Here is a 17,676-nt window from a genome sequence, read left to right on the forward strand (position 1 = left end):
ATGCTTGGCTCAAGAACTGCTCAGCCCGAATGGCCTCTCCCATTGGACAGGCCTGGATGGTTAGCAGCTTCCTGCAGAGCAGGGGGAGGCAGACTGTGCTCCTTCAACCACCCGGCCCCTGGAGCCGAGATGTAAAGAGGTCCAGTTGTGGGCACGACCTTGGAGGGGTTGGATAGGGCCTCTCTGCCAACTCAATGGCTCCCCATCCTAGTTTTCCCAAATCAAGATACCCCAATCAGGGAAGAAGGAGTAGCCTCTCCCATCCCTCCCCCAGCCCCTGGAGGCCATCTAGAACCCAGGTTCTTTTAAAGGCAGCATCCAAAAATGGGGATGTGCCTGGACTGCAGGAGCTGTTCTGATCACGGCCTTCTCTTTGGGGACGGGTAGGCAGGTGGTGTGCAGGGATGAGGGTGGGTGAGTGGTGGGGTGCCGTGGAGGGGCTTATTCCCAGTGATGAAGCTCAGCATTTCATAAGGAACTCGCCTGACCTCACTTCTCATTGATTTGAGATAACCTGAGGCCTGGGCTTTGCTTCCCTCTGGGCCCAGCTGTTTGAGGTTGTGGTGGTGAAGGTGCTGGTGGCGATGGTGGTCGTGATGGTGGTGGCAGAGAAGGTTCATTTGGCTTCCCTTCACAGCTCTCAGCCCATGGCCCCACTCTGACTTTGGTATCAGTAATCACAGTTTCTCCTGCGTCTGTCCTTCCTGAGGGGTGACTCACCAACTCCTCCCCTCGCCCCTTGCCGCCCTCAGAGGTGTCATCTCGCCCCAGACAGAGCCATCCACCTCCTCTCTGTACCCACTCCTGGGGCTCCTGTTACCATGGCAACAGGCCGAACTAATTGTAACCCTCATCTCTGCTGAAGTTCAGCCTGCAGAGCTGGCACCCCACCCCCACCCGGAGCAGGAGGGGAGGGCAGCCAGGGTGTTGGGCTGGGGTCCCCTTGCTGCATTGCTGTGGCTATAACATCCTCCCCATTGACCCTCAGCCCCTGGATTTAACTCTTACCACTCCTCTTTTTCTCTGGGTTAAATTTTGGTCTTCTGGCAATAGTGGAGCTTGGGACTCTGCTTTTGCCTGGTGGCATCAGCTTTGACCTTGACTGTTTGGAGAGGAAACAAGGCCTTGTGTTAGTACCTACTCAGACATTCCTAGTTCAAGGGACTCGGAGAGACCAAAATTTCTACCCTGCCTATCTTACACCATCCCTGCGCCACTGAGCCCTGTCTTACACCTCTGCTTCTGGCCTCTCTCCCTCTCCCTCCACCCTGTTCACTTTCCCTTTCTGCCCTCTTCTTGCTTCACTTTGATTTCTCGCCCCGCTCGCGGTCTCGCGCTGCGCCCGCGCCCCTCCCCGCGCCGGGCCGGAGTTGAGGAGTGTGTGTTCTCTCTCCCCTGTGCCCCGCCTCCCTCCCCTCCCGCCGACCAGGAGAGGGCGGAGCTGGCCGCGGGACGGAGGCACCTGGAGGCCCGCCAGGCGCTCTACGCCGAGCTCCAGACGCAGCTCGATAACTGCCCCGAGTCAGTGCGGGAACAGTTACAGGAGCAGCTGAGAAGGGTCAGTTCCACCAGCCCCCTCCCCCGGCCCCCGCGGGCCACCGCCCAGACAGAAGAGAGGAGAGCGGTGGGACGGGACCGCCTGGCCCCTGCAGTACCTGCCGGACACCAGGGTCGGTGCTGTGGCTTGGAGGGGACCGGCAAGGTTGGGGGGATCAGCGCTCCAGGCCGTGATGCCCGCGAAAAGCGCACAGCCAAGCAGAGCAGAGGGAGTCGGGTGGGGGCAGGTGCCTTCCCTATTTTCCCCGGGTGCAGCCCCCCAAACTTAAACCTCTGTGGCCTGGCCTTCTTGGCCCAGAGTGGCGTTATGAGCACAACCCAACTCCCAATGTAACTGTCTTTGAAGGAGGCTGAGGCCCTGGAGACCGAGACAAAGCTCTTTGAAGACTTGGAGTTCCAGCAGCTGGAGCGTGAGAGCCGCGTGGAGGAGGAGCGCGAGTTGGCGGGCCAGGGGCTGCTGCGGAGCAAGGCCGAGCTGCTGCGTAGTGTCGCCAAGAGGAAGGTGTGCCCCATCCACTCCTGCTGCAGGCAGCGGTCGGGGAGGGCGGTTGGAGACCAGTAACCTGGATTTAAATCGTCGTTGGTGACTTAATTTTTGTGCCTCCGTTTCCTGTCTGTAGTTTCAGAACTATATAACGAGATTCGATGAGAGTTAGTTTGTAAATGCAGAATAGTACATGATGGTAGAAAATGCTCAACAAAGGACAGCTAAAATTAAGACTGACTCCCCTCAGTCTGCCAGTAGAAAGTGGGCTCACACTGAGAGCTGGGCACTGATGGGTCAGAGAATTGAAAGATGGAGGTGGAGAGCTGGGCAGGTGGAATGAGCCTGTGATCCAGCCAAGGCAAGAGGATCATAAGTTCAAGACCTGCCTTGGAAACTTGGTGAGACCCTGTCTCAAAATAAAAAAAAATGGAAAGGGCTGGGAATGTAGCTTAGTGGCAGAGTGCCCCTGGGCTCAATCCCTAGTACTCACCCACCCCACCGCCCCCCACCAAAAAAAAAAAAAAAAAAAAGAAAAGAAAAAGAAGGAAAGAAAGATGGAAGTGGAAGAAGCTTGCTCCTGTCCTTATTGTTTATTCTGGTTTGGGGCATTGAACCGGGGCACCTGGTGCGTGATTGCTAAGCACATGCTCTACCACTGAGCTGCATCCCCAGCCCTGCCCCTGCCCAAGAAAGGCTGGGACACATACAGAGACCTATGATCTGAATATTAGAGCTAGCTGGGGGCCCTAGGGTAGGCATCTTCTGGATTCCATCCCTGGTTCATCTCTTGCATGGCTGAACTGTAAAACAAGGGATTGAGTATTGTGTTCTGGTGGGTTCTGCTGTGCTAGTGCTGTGATAATCTGCTCCTGATCTCAGCCAGACCAGGCACGAATGGTGACAGGATGATGGGGCAGGTGTGTGTTAGGCGGTGGCAGGGGAGGGAATGGGGAAGATGGCCCAGGTGGTTCACATACCCATGGCTGAGCCTTGAGCTCCTGCGTCCACATACATGCATATGGCAAGTTGAGGAGCTTGCTGGTTTGTGGCAAGAGGGGAGCTGTTGGACCACGCAAGTCCAGAGAGCCCATGTTTCCCTCCCTGAGCTGCTCTGCCTTACAAGTGCATCCACTTTCCAGTGTAAGACTGATGCAAGGAAAGAAGAAAACTGGCGTTTTCCAAGCCTACAGGTGTGTGTCAGGTGCACTGCCAGGAGGCCTCCTGGGGTTCTCTCATGTTGCCCTTAGGTGGTCTCACAGGTGCTCTTATCTCATTTTATAGACAAGGAAACTAGGATCTGCAGAAGCCATGTTTGCCCTAAGCCTCCAGTCTATGAACTTCAGAGTCAGAGTTGGAACCCAGGCCTACCTGGTCCCACAGCTCATGTTTCTTCCATGGTGTTCCACAGGGTCTAGGAACTGTCACTTCTTCAGCCTCTTTTTCTTTCCTCCTAGAGGAAAGAGCCTTAGATCAACTGATCTTGTACCTTTGAAGCCCTGTTGAATTTGAGCTCCAGGGAGTCTGAGAGGGGTCAGCAGTAGTGAACTCTGCTTCACTCCTCTCCACACCCACCGTGGCTCCTGGGTGCCCTCAACCAGCGAGGCCCTGAGGGGTCACATTCTTCCCCATTCTCCTCCTGGTGAGCCTTGCCTAACCTTCATCCTCAGCTCCCGGTGTCCCACCCCAGGCTCTGTCTGCCCTGGAGCTCTGTGTTCCTCTGTCCACTCCGGTTCAGAGTGGTTGAAAGTACTGGCCTTGGAATCCAACAGATCTGGTTCTAGCTGTAGTACTTACCAACTGAAAGATGTTAGCTCCTCAGTATGTCTGTTTTCACTTATGAAATGGGCATAAGAGCACTTGCCTCATAAGATTAAAATGAGGTAACAAATGTAAAACATTTTGCAGAGTTCCGGGCTCCTACTACATTCCTGGTAAATGGCAGTTCTGCTCTGAGAGACTGCTTGGCTTGCTTCAGTGCTGTCTTGGGCTGAATCCAGGTTAAGGACAACTCCCTTCTTCATGCCTTCTTCTCCCAAGGTGGTGCTTTAAGATCAATCACCTCATCCAGAAAACCCTCTTGGGAATAACCCAGCCCATTGTCCCTAACCCTCATGCCCTCACTAGTGTCTTTTTGTTTCCTTTCAGCACATGATTGTTGAGTGAGGCATGGTGCTAAGCCCTGTTGGGGTGGAAAAGATGGAAAAGACATGGGTCCTGCCCTTGGATCTTACAGTCAGCATGGGTGGTGGCAGAGACAGATATATTCACAAATAGCAATATGACAAGGATAGTGATGTGGAGTCATATGAGCACAGAGACGGGAACAAAGAAATTGATGCTCAAGGAAGGCTGGGGGAAGGTAGCATTTGTTCTGGTAGGATGAGGAGGCTCAGGATGGGTGGCCAAACCTGGGACAGCCCTCCTAGACTAAAGAAGGCCTGAGTCCAGAGGTGCACAGCTGAGTGTCCAGCATGCCAGGTTGGGGGTACAGAGGGTCAAGCAGGCAGGGAACTGCAAAGGGTGGGACCAGTTGCCAGGTAAGAAGTTTGTGTTTTAACCTGTGGGTAATGAGGAAATACTCTTAAGATTTTGAGGAGAGAAGTAGTCTGACCTCAAGTTGTGGATTAAAAATTAAAAAATTGTTTAAGTAATATGTATTCTTTTTAAAAAGATTAGAAAACTCAAATAAAGCCAGAGACCATTTTAAGGAAGACGTTTTGTGGCAATGAAGAGTAGATCAGAAGTTTGAGAGTGGAAGCAGGAGGCTGGTGAGAGGGCCCAGCTGCGTAGTGACCCTGGGACCATGAACTATTCAGTGTCTCCAGGCTTTGGGAGCCATTGTCTGTGTAGTAAAGGATGGGAGATTTGGGAATGTGGGTTTTAGTGATTGTACCTAGTGGCACACGGTCACTGGTTGAGGGAGGCAGGAGTGAGGGAAGGAGCTGACCATGCAGCCAGGTCTTCCTGGGTTGAGTCAAGGCTAAGTGGAAGAGGTGGTTGAGTTCCTTTGCTGGAGCCTGCGGTCTCTGGGCAGGAGAGAGACAGCCATGCCTCACCTTGGGCACAGCCTCATCTCCTGAGGACCGGACTGACCACCCCATCTCCTTAGGAGCGCCTGGCCATCCTGGACAGTCAGGCTGGGCAGATTCGGGCCCAGGCCGTGCAGGAGTCGGAGCGCCTGGCCCGGGACAAGAATGCGTCCCTGCAGCTGCTGCAGAAGGTAGCTCCTTGGGTTGGGTGGGGCATGGGAGTAGGGTGAGTGCAGGGAGCCAGAGGGCTGGGGTTGAACCTTTGCCAGCATGGAGCCATGGTCACAGGGTCCCCTCCATCACCTTTGCTCCCTCTTTCCTCTAACTCTGCCACTTTGGGCTCACAGGAAAAGGAGAAACTGACTGTGCTGGAAAGAAGGTATCATTCACTCACAGGGGGCAGGCCTTTCCCGAAGACCACCTCGACCCTCAAAGAGGTAACTTTGGGTCAGCTCCCAGTTTCTGGCCAATGGGGGTCCTGGGAGGCCTGGAACAACACGTGCCACCTTCATCCCAGTGGCATCTTCCTGAATGGAGTGCCCTGAGGTCTGAGATTGGGCCCTCCATGGCCACCAACTTGCTGCCTTTCAGTTACTTTCAGGAACCACCAATCTCATCATTGAGGGGGCTGAATGTGTGTGAGGGGATCGGTGGACAGCTCAGAGGTTTGGAATGGTGCAGGCTGTGTGGACTTATCTTGGGGGGCAGTGTAGGGATAGAGAGGTCCTGATCCTGGGGCTCCCTGGGCTCCAGTCTGGAGACAGTCGCTCACCTCAGAAGTGGGCATTGAAGCCCCTCAAGCAGTTCTCTCCCCAGTCTGCACTTGCTGTGTGTGAAGCACACGTAGGCTAGGCCTGGTTTCCCTCCCTCCATCCCTCCCTCCCTCATTCTTTGCCCAAGCAGTTTAGGCCTGGATGGGCTGACCCGGCTGAGCCCCTCACCGTGTACCCTCCCTGTAGGCTCAGCTGCTCATCTCCGAATCCTCAGAGATGGGGCTGGGGACCAAGGCTCTGGGTCCATTCTCAGGGTCTTCTCAGGCCGGGGTCTCCTCTGTCCCCTTCACCCCGTCTGCTTCCACTCCACTCTGCCCCAAAGCACAAGAGGTAATCACAGCCAACTGCCTGCTCTGCTTTGCCCGCTGCCTGTCTGCCTGCCCACTGAGCTCCTGCCTACAGCTCCTCCCCAGGGCCCAGCTGAAGGGCGTGCGATGACAATCCTTTGGCTGGGCAGAGTGTGGGAGTTTGTGTGAGTGTGCCATCCTGCCATCACAGAGCGCCTGATCAGCCCTTGCGAAATGAAAACATTGATCTGCACATTAATTTGCATGTATTCCGCATGCCACTCATCAGGTTTCACAATACACTGGACCCTTTGGCTCATTTTCCCTTTCTGTGACCCCCAGAGGACAGACAGTCTGGCTGCAGAGCTCATCCTGGGTGGGCGCCCTGCAGAGGGCAGGCCAAGGATTCTGTGCTTTGCTCCAGCATACATTGTGGGTGCCTGCTGTGCCCTCAGGACCTAGATAAGCTCAGATTCTAAGTTATATGATGAGTATGACAGTCTTTGTCCCCAAACTCAGTCAAGTGTGCTGGCATCTTTGCAAGTACTGACCCTGGGCAGTGGCCCATATTCCTGTCAGGACTTTTAATTGCTCTTAAGGCCTCTTTCTCAGAGGTTGCCTTGCTGAGGCCCTAGTGGGGTCTCCACTTACCCAACTCACTCTTTTCCACTTCTGCCCTGGTGAATGGGTGTGAGGAGCCCTGGGGAGTAGTGTGACCAGTGTTCCATGCTGCATGCGTGTGTCCCACTGGGGATGCCCCGGTGTTGAGATGAGTGGGGTTTCTAGGAACTGGGTCCTGCTCCTCAGTGGGGCTCTTATAAGGCCTTCCCTGGGCTTCTTCACCTGCCTAAGCCCAGGGCCAACTCAGGGATGGGCTTTGGGTCTTCTGGGGGCAGTGACTAAGTGCCAGAGTGGTCCCTCAATGGAGGTCAGGAGGAGCCTCAGCAGTCAGCCCTTTCCAAGCCTCCTCACTCTCATCGCCCTTGGTGGCCACAGTGAGCACGCCACTCCTGCTCTGGGCTTTGTTTTGACATGGAGTGATGGCTGTGTGCCTGGCATGGAACATGGGGTGTTGGAGACCTGGTTCAATCCTGTTAACCTTTTCTCTGCACTCCCTCCTGCCCCTACGGGCATCCTAGGAGTATGTGAGCCTGGCAGAGGTTTTCCAGCTGTGCTTCCGCTTGGACTCTTATGCTTCTGCCACCTCCCCCAGCGTGCTCACACAGCCCCTGCCTGACAGTGAGGTACCAGCCACTGAGTGTGCCCAGCTATGCCCAAGGGCCTCCTTGTGGATGCCCTCCATTTCCCCTTGGATCTGGGTGGAGGGGGAACAGCAGGGTCTGCCTTCAGCAGTGAGGGAGAAAGACATTTGGCATAGTGGGGTCAAGACTGGTTCCCCTTCTTCCCCGGAGCCTGGGTAACTGTCCTTGGCTCCTGATTGCCCTGAGAGGAGCTGGCCTTCTGCTATGGGAGGCATCATGCCCAAGGGACTCTGGTTGTCCTGGACTGGACTCTGCTCGGTGCTTCCTCCCTTTCCCTCCCCTGTGGGAAGGGCATCTCTAGAGTTCCAGTCCCATTAACCTCTTATATTCCCTCCTGCGTCTGGCTTTCCCCAAGTACGTGACGCTTGAGCAGCTAAAGGTGCTGTGGGGCACCTCACTCACACCCCCAGCCCCCGCGCCGGGCCTGCCTCCCTGGGCCTCTGCCTCCCGGGACCTGGTTCCCGCCACCTGCCTTCCTCCCGCGCTGCCCTCCTCCTTCGCTTCCATCACGCCTTCGCCCAAGGTCGGTGGTCTGTGTTCCTGCCGCCCCATCGTGGCTGTCTGGCTGTCTGCGTGTGTGCCACCCTTGTTTGCCAGCCTGGCCCTGGGCTGGCCGGAGGGGAGTGCTCGCACGGGGCCTGAGGCTGGCTGGCTGGTGGGCTCGGCTCTGTGCTCTGGGAGCTGTGTCTGTTTCTCTTTTCCCCTTCAAGGGCAAACTGTCATCTCACTGTTTTTCTCTTCCTTCTCTTTATGCTCTCCGTTCTCCCTACCTTCCTTTCTTTCTTCCCTCACCTTCCTGTCCATTTCTCTCCATGGTGACCTTCCTTCATCCTCCCTCCAACCCTCCCCTCCCTTCGTCCTCTTCCTCCCATCATCCTTCCCCTCCTCCTGGCCCTTCCTCTCCGTCCCCACCCTCCCCTTGCCCCTTCAGATGGAGAAGCTGCTGCTCCCTGCTGTAGACTTAGAGCAGTGGTACCAGGAGCTGATGGCCGGGCTGGGGACAGGTCCCACTGCAGCCTCCCCTCGCTCCTCCCCCCCGCCTCTGCCCGCCAAAGCTTCCCGTCAACTGCAGGTAACCCCTTCGCCGTCCAGCCTCCCAAGTCTTGCTCTTGTCCACACCAAGTGCCTCCTGCTAATCCCTCAACCACACAGTGCATTCTGGGTAGTGGGTCATCCCAGGACGGCAAGGAGGGCCTCTGGGCCCCGAGACAGGAGTGAGGGTCTCTCTGTGGGCAGCTATCTTGGCATTTAGGACAGCTGGAGGATCAGCCTCCTAAGTCCTAGGGTGACAGGATGGTAGGATGGAAGGGGCTTCTCCCCAGAGCTTTTCTTCCAGTCTGGAGGCCTGACACACTCTTGGGGCTGTGCAACTAGAACCAGTGTGTCCTTGGAGAACAATCAGTATTTGTTCTCGTAGTTTCTCAGGGGTGACTCTAGGAGGCAGAAAAGAAGGGGACATCCCCTTCTGAAGTTGCATCCCCAGACACATGCCCAACCTTCCTTGGGGTTGCCAGAGAGGGCAGGGCCTTCTTGAACCTACAGCAAGCTGGTGACCATGGAGGCAGGGGTGCTTGGCAGTTTCTCTCTAAGCTCTGCCCCACCACTGGCTGCCCTGCCTGAGTGCCTGAGATTCTACCATCCATTCAGCATTCATTCTCTCTCTTTTTTTTTTTTTTTTTTTTTTTTTTGGTACCAGGGCACTCAACCACTGAGCCACATCCCCAGCCCTATTTTGTATTTTATTTAGAGACAGGGTCTCACTGAGGTGCTTAGCACCTCCCCATTGCTGAGGGTGGCTTTGAACTCACCATCCTCCTGCCTCAGTCTCCTGAGCTGCTGGGATTACAGGTGTGCACCACATGCCTGGCCAGCATTCATTCTTGAGTGAAGGCACTGCACCTCTAAAACTGTGTCCTGGGGATTGAACTCAGGGATGCTTAACCACTGAGCCACATCCCTGCCATTTTTTATGTTTTATTTTAAGACAGGGTCTTGCTAACTCCTTAGGGACTCGCTGAGTTGCTGAGGCTGGCCTGGAACTTGTGATCCTCCTGCCTCCGACTCCTGAGTCACTGGGACTACAGGCGTATGCCACCACAGCTGGCTCCATGTTCCTTTGGAGAAGTTTGATTCATGGAACATCTGTGGCACCTCTCCTGTGCCCAGCTGCCTTGAGACTTTGCCATATTCTCATTTAACCATCACTACAGGCCTTTGAGGTGTTGTTAACTCCAACCTCTCACCTTTGAGATGATGTTAACTCTCATTTTACAGATCAAACACTGGGGCATGGAAAAGATGAGTGTTCTCACCAAGGCCACACAGCTAGGAAGTCACAGAGAGTCAGGTCTCTGGACTCTAAAGATCATATTCTCTGTGGTAGTGTTGCAAGGGAGCTTGGCAATTATTTAGTCTAGAGCTGCCCCTTCCTTTTGCAGGTAAGGAAGCCAAGGTCCAGAGTCGAGAGGTCATGGCTTGAGGTCACACAGACTGTTAGTGCAGAGCTGGGACTAGAAAAAACCTCCTGTTGGTCTCCTGTGCAGATCTGCCTGCCTGACATGAACTCCTTGATGGGTCAATTGACAGGTCCTTTCTCAGCCCCAGGGTTGAGGCCAGGGATTGGCCTAGGGAGAAATAGCCTGCGAAGGAGGCTTGGCAGCTGCAGAGAGCCTCTGCCCACTGGCCTGGCTGAGGAAGCTCAGTCTCTCGTCAGCTGGAACCAGGTCTCAGACCTGGTGCCAGGCAATACCTTGGACCACAGCCTGCCTAGGTTACAAGGGGTATGACCAGCTGGGGAGCCCAAGGTCACAGAGCAGTGTCTTTTCCCTCCAGGTTTACCGTTCCAAGATGGATGGGGAGGCCACCAGTCCTCTGCCCCGGACTCGCAGTGGCCCCCTCCCCTCCTCTTCTGGCTCTTCCTCCTCATCCTCACAGCTCAGCGTGGCTACTCTGGGCCGTAGCCCTTCTCCAAAGGTCTGAGGACAGGGTGGTGGGAAAATGGAGACTGCCGTGTTGGGGAGAGGCCGGGACCACCCATGCAGGCCTTGGGGGCGAGGTTGGGGTGCTGAGCCCCAGATGACAGCACTCCATTCCCTCTGCAGAGTGCTCTACTCACCCAGAATGGCACTGGCAGCCTTCCTCGCAACCTGGCGGCCACTTTGCAGGACATTGAGACCAAGCGCCAACTGGCTCTGCAGCAGAAGGGTGAGTGGCTGCAGTGCCAGCCCCACTGCTCCCTGGGGGACCCCCCATGCCCACCTTTCACAGGATGTTTTTCCTTCGCTGGGTTCTGGGCGAGAGCAGAATGGAATTTGATTAGATACCTAAAGAAGAGCTTCCTGAATATTAGGAAGATTCCAGAACAGGGGACAAAGGGTCTGGGGGTTGTGACATGTTCTTCCCAGAGAGCCCAGCCAATAAGGGAAGTGTTTGTTGACCTGAGTAGGTCTCTACATTGCCCTGTCTGGAGGCAGGGGGATGGATTGGATGAACTCCAGAAATGGATTCCTGAGACATTGGTTCTGGGGACCCAGGAGTCCCTGTTGCTTGTGTGCATTTTGGTTGTTTTGAAAAGCCCATGTCTCTGCCTCTCTCTCCTCTCATCCCCTGTGTCTCTCTTCCGTACCCTCTGCCTGGGGTTCCCCACGCCAGTCGAGTTGCTTCCTGCCGAGCCCCTCCCAACTGACGACCCAAAAGGTAGAGCGTTGGTCACTGAGGGCATTGCTTTGGCCAGGCAGCCCCTGTCCCGGCATCAGCATGATGTGTCCTGCCCAGGCCCCTGCTGCCTGCAGGCAGGCTCCCAGGCCGAGCTGGTCTGGGTGCCCGCTGGCCTTGCCCCTCCAGCTCACCCTGGGCTGCCCTCAGCTCTGCTCCTTGTCTCTGGCGCCTTTTGTCCTGCTCTCCTTGCTCTTGCTTCCGCGTGGCAGGGGCCTGCACTGGCAACCCGACGCTCCTAGGCTTCTGCGTTTCCTTCCTCCCCCAGCAGGCAGGGTGGGTGCATGTGTTCTGCTCACCCGTTCAGGCCTTGGTTGTGAGCTGGAGCCAGCTGGCCATCGTGCTGCCAGGGCACCACCTGGACAGGTTTTGTGCCTTTTGTGTGGGCTCAGGATGCAGAAAGAATGCTGAAGCCAGACTGTGCTGTGGCCAGTTGTGCAGGCGACTGAAGCCTTGGCGGGGTTGCTGGCCTGGAGCTGTGGGGGCAGGGAAAGGGCTGCCCCGGGTCAACCTGTCCCTGCTCGCCTCCTCCCTCTGTCTTGATGATTAGTGATGATACCAGTGTCTCTTCTCCTGGGTGGGTGGGGAACCCACCGTGACTCCCACCTGTCCCTCCTGCAGGGCAGCAGGTAATAGAGGAGCAGCGGCGGCGGCTGGCTGAGCTGAAGCAGAAAGCGGCGGCCGAGGCGCAGTGCCAGTGGGATGCCCTGCACGGGGCGGCGCCCTTCCAGGCAGGCCCCTCCGGCTACCCGCCACTCGTGCACCACTCCATCCTGCACCACCTGCCAGCCGGGCGGGAGCGTGGGGAGGAGGGCGAGCACGCCTACGACACGCTGAGCCTGGAGAGCTCGGACAGCATGGAGACCAGCATCTCCACAGGGGGCAACTCGGCCTGCTCTCCCGACAACATGTCCAGGTACCTCCGCGCCGGGCCCCGCCTCCGCCATGCCGCCTCGGCTCATTGGTGCAGCCTCTCTTCCCTTTCCCTCCCCAGCGCCAGCGGTCTGGACGTGGGCAAGATTGAGGAGATGGAGAAGATGCTGAAAGAAGCTCACGCAGAGAAGAGCCGGCTCATGGAGTCCAGGGTGAGGCTCACTTGGGCCAAGAGGCCAAAGGCAGTGGGGCCCAGAGCTGCCCTCCTGCTGCCAAGGACCTGTGCTCTGTCCCAAGCCCTTCCACCCCATTAACTGCCCAGTGTTCCATTGGGGTAGAGTGTTTTAAAAGTCTGTTTCCTCCAGTGGGCACGGGAGGTTTGTCCAGGCTTCGTCGTCCCAGCTCTTCAAAACAGGGAAGGCAGCACAGTCTCCCTGCCCAGCTGTGCATTTCTTGATTGGGAACTTCAACTTTCTTCTGGACTTTTTTGGGGACCATCCCATCCTCTTGGGGATGGTTAGGAGAATCAGGAACTGGGGGTTGAGGCTGGGAGTGGGAGAGGAGGCAGTTGTCCAAGCCAGAGCAGAGGTGTTGGCAGGGGAGCTCTGAGAAAGTCACATCCCCTTTTCTGGAACTCAGAAAAGAGGGACTAGTGGTTTATCCTGGGCATAAATAGGCAGAGGAAAGCTGTGCCTGGAAGAGAAGTTCAGAACATCTGCAGACCCTGCCTAGCGCTCTCTTTTTTTTGTGTGTGTGGTGCTGGGGATTTGAACCAGGGCCTCGTGCTTATGAGGCAAGCACTCTACCAACTGAGCTATATCTCCAGCACCCCCCCCCCCCTTTTTTTTTTTTTTAATGGACCATGCTGTGTTTCCCAGGCTGATCTTGAATTTGTGGACTCAAGCTGGGACTACAGATGTGTGCCACCACTCTTGGCTTACTTTAAAAAAATATTTTTTTTCTTTTACTCTGCATCTCTTGAGATGCGAGTGAGAGTCAGCAAGTAGAGATTTTTTTTTTTTTTTAAAGGCACTAAACATTTAGATGGCTGACTAGAATAGAGTGCCTCTTAGTCTTATTTATATCAAAGTAGAACAAATTTGCAAGCATCTCTTGGTGAATGGAAGGGAAGAATGTTCTGCTAAGTTTTAAGCTGGGAAGGAAATTGCAAGTGGCATAGTCTTTAGCATTGATTAAGACATGCAAAGTATTGCAGACATGCTGTGTATTTATGAATTGTTTTAATGACCCTAATACCTTTCGGAATGACTTTTATAAGTTCATTGTGGCCTTGGTGTCCTATCGTGGTTTTTTTTTCCCTATAAAGTTTAAAGTTCAACAACAAATATTACTAATTTGAAGTTTCCAGGGACCTTAAATCAGTGTTGGGGAAGGATTACTGAATATACTAGCTTTCCAAAAAAGTTGTTAAATAATCCATGTTCTAGGAATTAAGATAAAAATTTAAGAGCCCCATTTATTTATTGAGTGCTACTTTACTGCTGGGATCAGTGATGGGCATTTATATACATGATCTCATTTAATTTTTACTACAATTCCAAGAGTAGGCAGTCTTTATTTTTTTATTTTTATTTTTTTTATAGCAGGGATTGAACCCAGGGCCACCTAACCACTCAGCCACATCCTCAGCACTTTTTATTTTTTATTTGAGACAGGGTCTCACTAAGTTGCTCAGGGCCTTTCTAAGTTGCTGAGGCTGGCTTTGAACTTGGGATCCTCCTGCTTCAGCCTCCTGAACCATTGGGATTAGAGGTGTGGCCACTGCGCCTGGCACGTGTAGACATTCTTTTTTGTGGTGCTGGGATTGAATCTAGGGCCTTGTGCATGTGAGGCGAGCACTTTACCAACTGAGCTATATCTTCAGCCCAAGGTGCAGGCATTCTTAAACCCATTTTCCAGATAGGCAAGTGAGACTTAAAGAGTTTATTGACTGCATTAGGGTCATAGTGGTGGCAGAGCCAGCACTGGAAGCCATGCTTTAAAGGCATTTATCCTTAGCCAGCAGGGCTTTCGGAGGTGGGCTTTGAGGACAGTGCCTCCTCTGCCCTAGCCACTGTCGTTCCAGGCCTCCTGCAGTCCTGTACAGGCCTGAGGAGGGCCAGTAGGGAGCTCAGAGGGCTTCCTTGAGAACTGACCCGATTCTGGGACAGGAGCGGGAGATGGAGTTGCGTCGGCAGGCCCTGGAGGAGGAGCGGCGGAGGCGGGAGCAGGTGGAGCGGAGGCTGCAGAGTGAGAGCGCTCGGAGGCAGCAGCTGGTGGAGAAGGAGGTCAAGATGCGGGAGAAGCAGTTTTCCCAGGTGAGTGGGTGCCAGGGGATGTGGTGGTGGTTGGCTGGATGGTGAAGGCTGTGGAGGAGGGTGAATGTCCTCTGATGGGCTGGCAAACCTGTTCTCCTCTCGAAAAGATTGCTCTTGGCCCCCCAGACAGACCCGCTGGGCTTGTTCAAGTCTGTGTGTTTGTGTGGTGGAGGTGAGTGAGTTGGCAGGCCACCTCCAGACCTCTGGGATCAGGGAAGAGGGTCTGGAAGGCCTCTCAGATGTGGGAGCTGAGAGTGAGTGTGGCTGTCCTTGGCCTCTCTCCAGGCCCTCCTAACCACTTTGTGAGTTTGTACTGCCCTTTCTCGCCCACTTCCCCTGCTGCTCCTCCTGCATGTGGCACTCCACAGTGTCCTGACCCTCCTCCCATGGGACCCTTCAGCTCCAGGCCCCCTCGTTGGTGGATGAGCTCACTCTGACTTTTGCTTCACAACTCCGGGAGGCTTGCAGTAGCTTCTCCTTGGACAGAGACCCCTCCTTGCCCAAAGCCAGCCCTTACACAGGGGACGTGAGCACGTAGGAGAAATGCGACTGAGAAAGGACATCTACCTGTGTCCCAGTCCCAGCCCCTGGCCCTGTGAGGACCTGCGGGACTCAGATGAGCTGTCCCTTCTGATTGGTTCTCTGCAGGCCTCCCCAGATGGGGGTCTTCTGGGATCTTTCTGCAGCAGTGACAAGTAGTCACAGCTCCCATTTCCTGCAATGCAACAACATGAATTCTAAAGGGCAAATCACCTGGGTGGTTTGGGAATTAAGAAACAATCAGGAACTGGATGAGTTTACCTCTGTGGTCAGAATCTATCTTTTTTTTTTTTTTTTTTTTCTTCTTCTTTTGGTACTGGGGATTAAACCCAGGGATGCTTCACCACTGAGCCACATCCCCCAGCTTCCTTTTTATTTTATTTTTTTATCTTGAGACGGGGTCTTGCTAAATTGCTGAGGCTGGCCTTGAACTTGTGATCCTTCTGTCTCAGTCTCCCAAGTCGCTGGAATTCCAGGAGTGCGCCACTGCACCCAGCTCGGAATCTTTGTCAAATGCCTAATTCTCTTTTCCTGCCCAGTTGGTGACTCCCTCTTCCATTCCCTGTGTTGAGGCTTAGGCATACTGCAGGGGCTGCCAGCGTCTGGTTGTAGAGGAGACTGGAGTCAGCCTATCTTTGGGGTTCCTCCTAGAAGTTGTGTGTTTTGTGTTTCTTTAAATAATTTGTGATGTTTCCTTTTCCTGCCATTTTAAGATTCTTTGAGGAAACGAAGAATAAAAAAATATTCCAATGGACTGAGAATTCTAGTTAGTATGGGAAGTGGAGGAGACCTTAGTGAGTATCTAGTGCTTTTACACGTAAGGAAACTGAGGCCCAGATAGGATATGACCCAAACAAGGTCCCATGACGTGAAGTCAGAGAGCAGATTTATTTATTTTGAGGGGTTCTAGGAATTGAACCCAGGGACTTTATCACATTCCCAACCCTTTTCACTTTTTATTTTGAGACAGAGTCTTGTTAAGTTGCTTAGGGGCCTTGGTAAATTACTGAGGCTGACTTTGAACTTGAAATCCTCCTGTCTCGGCTTCTCGAGTTGCTGGGATTATAGGTGTGTGCCACAGTGCCCAACTTTATTGTTTTTTGCATTGCTGGGGATTAAACCCATGGCCTTTCACATACCACCACTCAGTTACGTCCCCACTAAGCTCTAGAGAGCAGATTTAAAAAAAAAAATTTTTTTTGTGATTGCAGATGTACAGCATGCATTTATTTTGTTTATTTTTATGTGGTGCTAAGTATTGAACCCAGTGCCTCACACATGCTAGACAAGCGCTCTGCCACTGAGCTAGAGCCTCAGCCCCAAGAGGAGATTGCTTATTGGACTTCTTAGAGGATATTCACATCTGGTCTCTCTCTCTCTCTGTTTTTTTTTTTTTTTTTTTTTTTTAATATATTTTTAGTTGAAGATGGACACAAGACCTTTATTTGATTTATTTATTTTTATGTGGTGCTGAGGATCAAACCCAGTGCCTCACATGTGCTGGGCAAGCACTGTACCATTGAGCCACAACCCCAGCCCACATCTGGTCTCTTGTTCATCCCAGGAGGGAGGAGGGGCAGGAGCGCAAGGTGAGGATGACTGTATCTGGACATAGGTGGGGAAACTGAGGCAAGGACCCATTCAGCATTAAGTAGAGTTAGCATGCTAGATCTCCACTTTAGCTACCGGCCTGTGAAAACAGAGGGACAGAGTGGGGGTTATGAGAGAATGTCAGATTGTAGGGGATGCAGGATGAAGCCTCAGGGCCAGGACAAAGGAATGATGGGAAAAGAGAGGCGACTGCTGACCCTGTCCCCTGCTCCTAGGCACGGCCCCTCACCCGCTACCTGCCTATCCGGAAGGAAGACTTTGACCTAAAGACTCACATCGAGTCATCAGGCCATGGTGTGGACACCTGCCTGCATGTGGTGCTCAGCAGCAAGGTACTGAGCTGGTGTGGCCCCACACCCCTGGGGCGAGGGTCCTGTGGTCAGAGGTACTCCCTAGAGCCTTGGAATAGTGGCCTCCATTCCTGCCCCAACCTGACCATGTCTGTGTCCCAGGACCTGCTGTGCTGGCCTAAAGAGGTTTTGGGGGCTGAAGAGATGTTGGGGACAGCCCTTGGGGATACAGGCATAGGGGACAGCACACACTTATGGAGGCTGCTCAAGAAGAAGGGCTTAGGGGCTGTGCTTTGGGTCCTTTCTTACTCCTGCCTCCTACCAGGTCTGCCGCGGCTACTTGGTCAAGATGGGTGGCAAGATTAAATCTTGGAAGAAGCGCTGGTTTGTCTTCGACCGGCTCAAGCGCACTCTTTCCTATTATGTGGGTGAGTACTGCCCAGGGCCCCCTAGAACTGGGCCCCCTGGGGTCTAACAGCTGGCCTCCCCTCTCTGAAAGATTATAGAGTCTACATGGTTCGCCTCCATTTAGTTAATCGTTCATTCGCTCAGTGTTATTGAGCATCTAACAAATTCCAGGCACCATTGTAGGTTCTGGTGATAAGCAAGATGGCCACAGCTCTCTCCCTTGGAACTCACTGTCATGAAGACAAATACTGAACAAAGATTAAAACAAAGCACAGTGGGTTTGCTGCTAGGAGATACCCACACACTGCAGGTGCACATGTTGGACGGAGGACTCCCTCTTAATGACCAGTTAAACAGCACCAAGGGGCACTTAGAGGAGATCGGGCATGTTCAGGGTAGTATGGCCATAGACCAAGGGATACTCAGTTCAAGGACAGGCAACTGGCCCCAATTGCTCCCTTGGTTCCCTCACTCCTGTCTCTGGTATAGTTTCCACCCTGGAACTCCTTTTGGACTTTTATCTCTTG

The 17,676-nt window shown here is 53.8% G+C and overlaps 1 protein-coding gene across 11 annotated transcripts in view; it reads left to right on the forward strand.

The window, feature by feature from the left end:
• Phldb1 (pleckstrin homology like domain family B member 1) overlaps window positions 1–17,676 on the forward strand; it is a 48,665-nt gene that overhangs the window by 24,615 nt on the left and 6,374 nt on the right. For 4 of the 11 annotated variants that reach the window (XM_047516003.1, XM_047515998.1, XM_047515999.1 and 1 more), the window contains 14 exons: window positions 1,430–1,558; window positions 1,904–2,059; window positions 5,154–5,264; window positions 5,421–5,510; window positions 6,033–6,176; window positions 8,327–8,467; window positions 10,228–10,368; window positions 10,497–10,599; window positions 11,047–11,091; window positions 11,731–12,025; window positions 12,104–12,194; window positions 14,154–14,300; window positions 16,667–16,783; window positions 17,067–17,169. In XM_047516003.1, the coding sequence (XP_047371959.1) occupies window positions 1,430–1,558; window positions 1,904–2,059; window positions 5,154–5,264; window positions 5,421–5,510; window positions 6,033–6,176; window positions 8,327–8,467; window positions 10,228–10,368; window positions 10,497–10,599; window positions 11,047–11,091; window positions 11,731–12,025; window positions 12,104–12,194; window positions 14,154–14,300; window positions 16,667–16,783; window positions 17,067–17,169 (1,813 nt within the window). The remainder of the gene's footprint in view (window positions 1–1,429; window positions 1,559–1,903; window positions 2,060–5,153; window positions 5,265–5,420; window positions 5,511–6,032; window positions 6,177–8,326; window positions 8,468–10,227; window positions 10,369–10,496; window positions 10,600–11,046; window positions 11,092–11,730; window positions 12,026–12,103; window positions 12,195–14,153; window positions 14,301–16,666; window positions 16,784–17,066; window positions 17,170–17,676) is intronic. The other 7 variants (XM_047516006.1, XM_047516007.1, XM_047516000.1 and 4 more) reach the window with 6 other exon arrangements.

This window comes from Sciurus carolinensis, chromosome 11 (genome assembly GCF_902686445.1).
Source record: "Sciurus carolinensis chromosome 11, mSciCar1.2, whole genome shotgun sequence".
Lineage (NCBI taxonomy): Eukaryota > Metazoa > Chordata > Mammalia > Rodentia > Sciuridae > Sciurus > Sciurus carolinensis.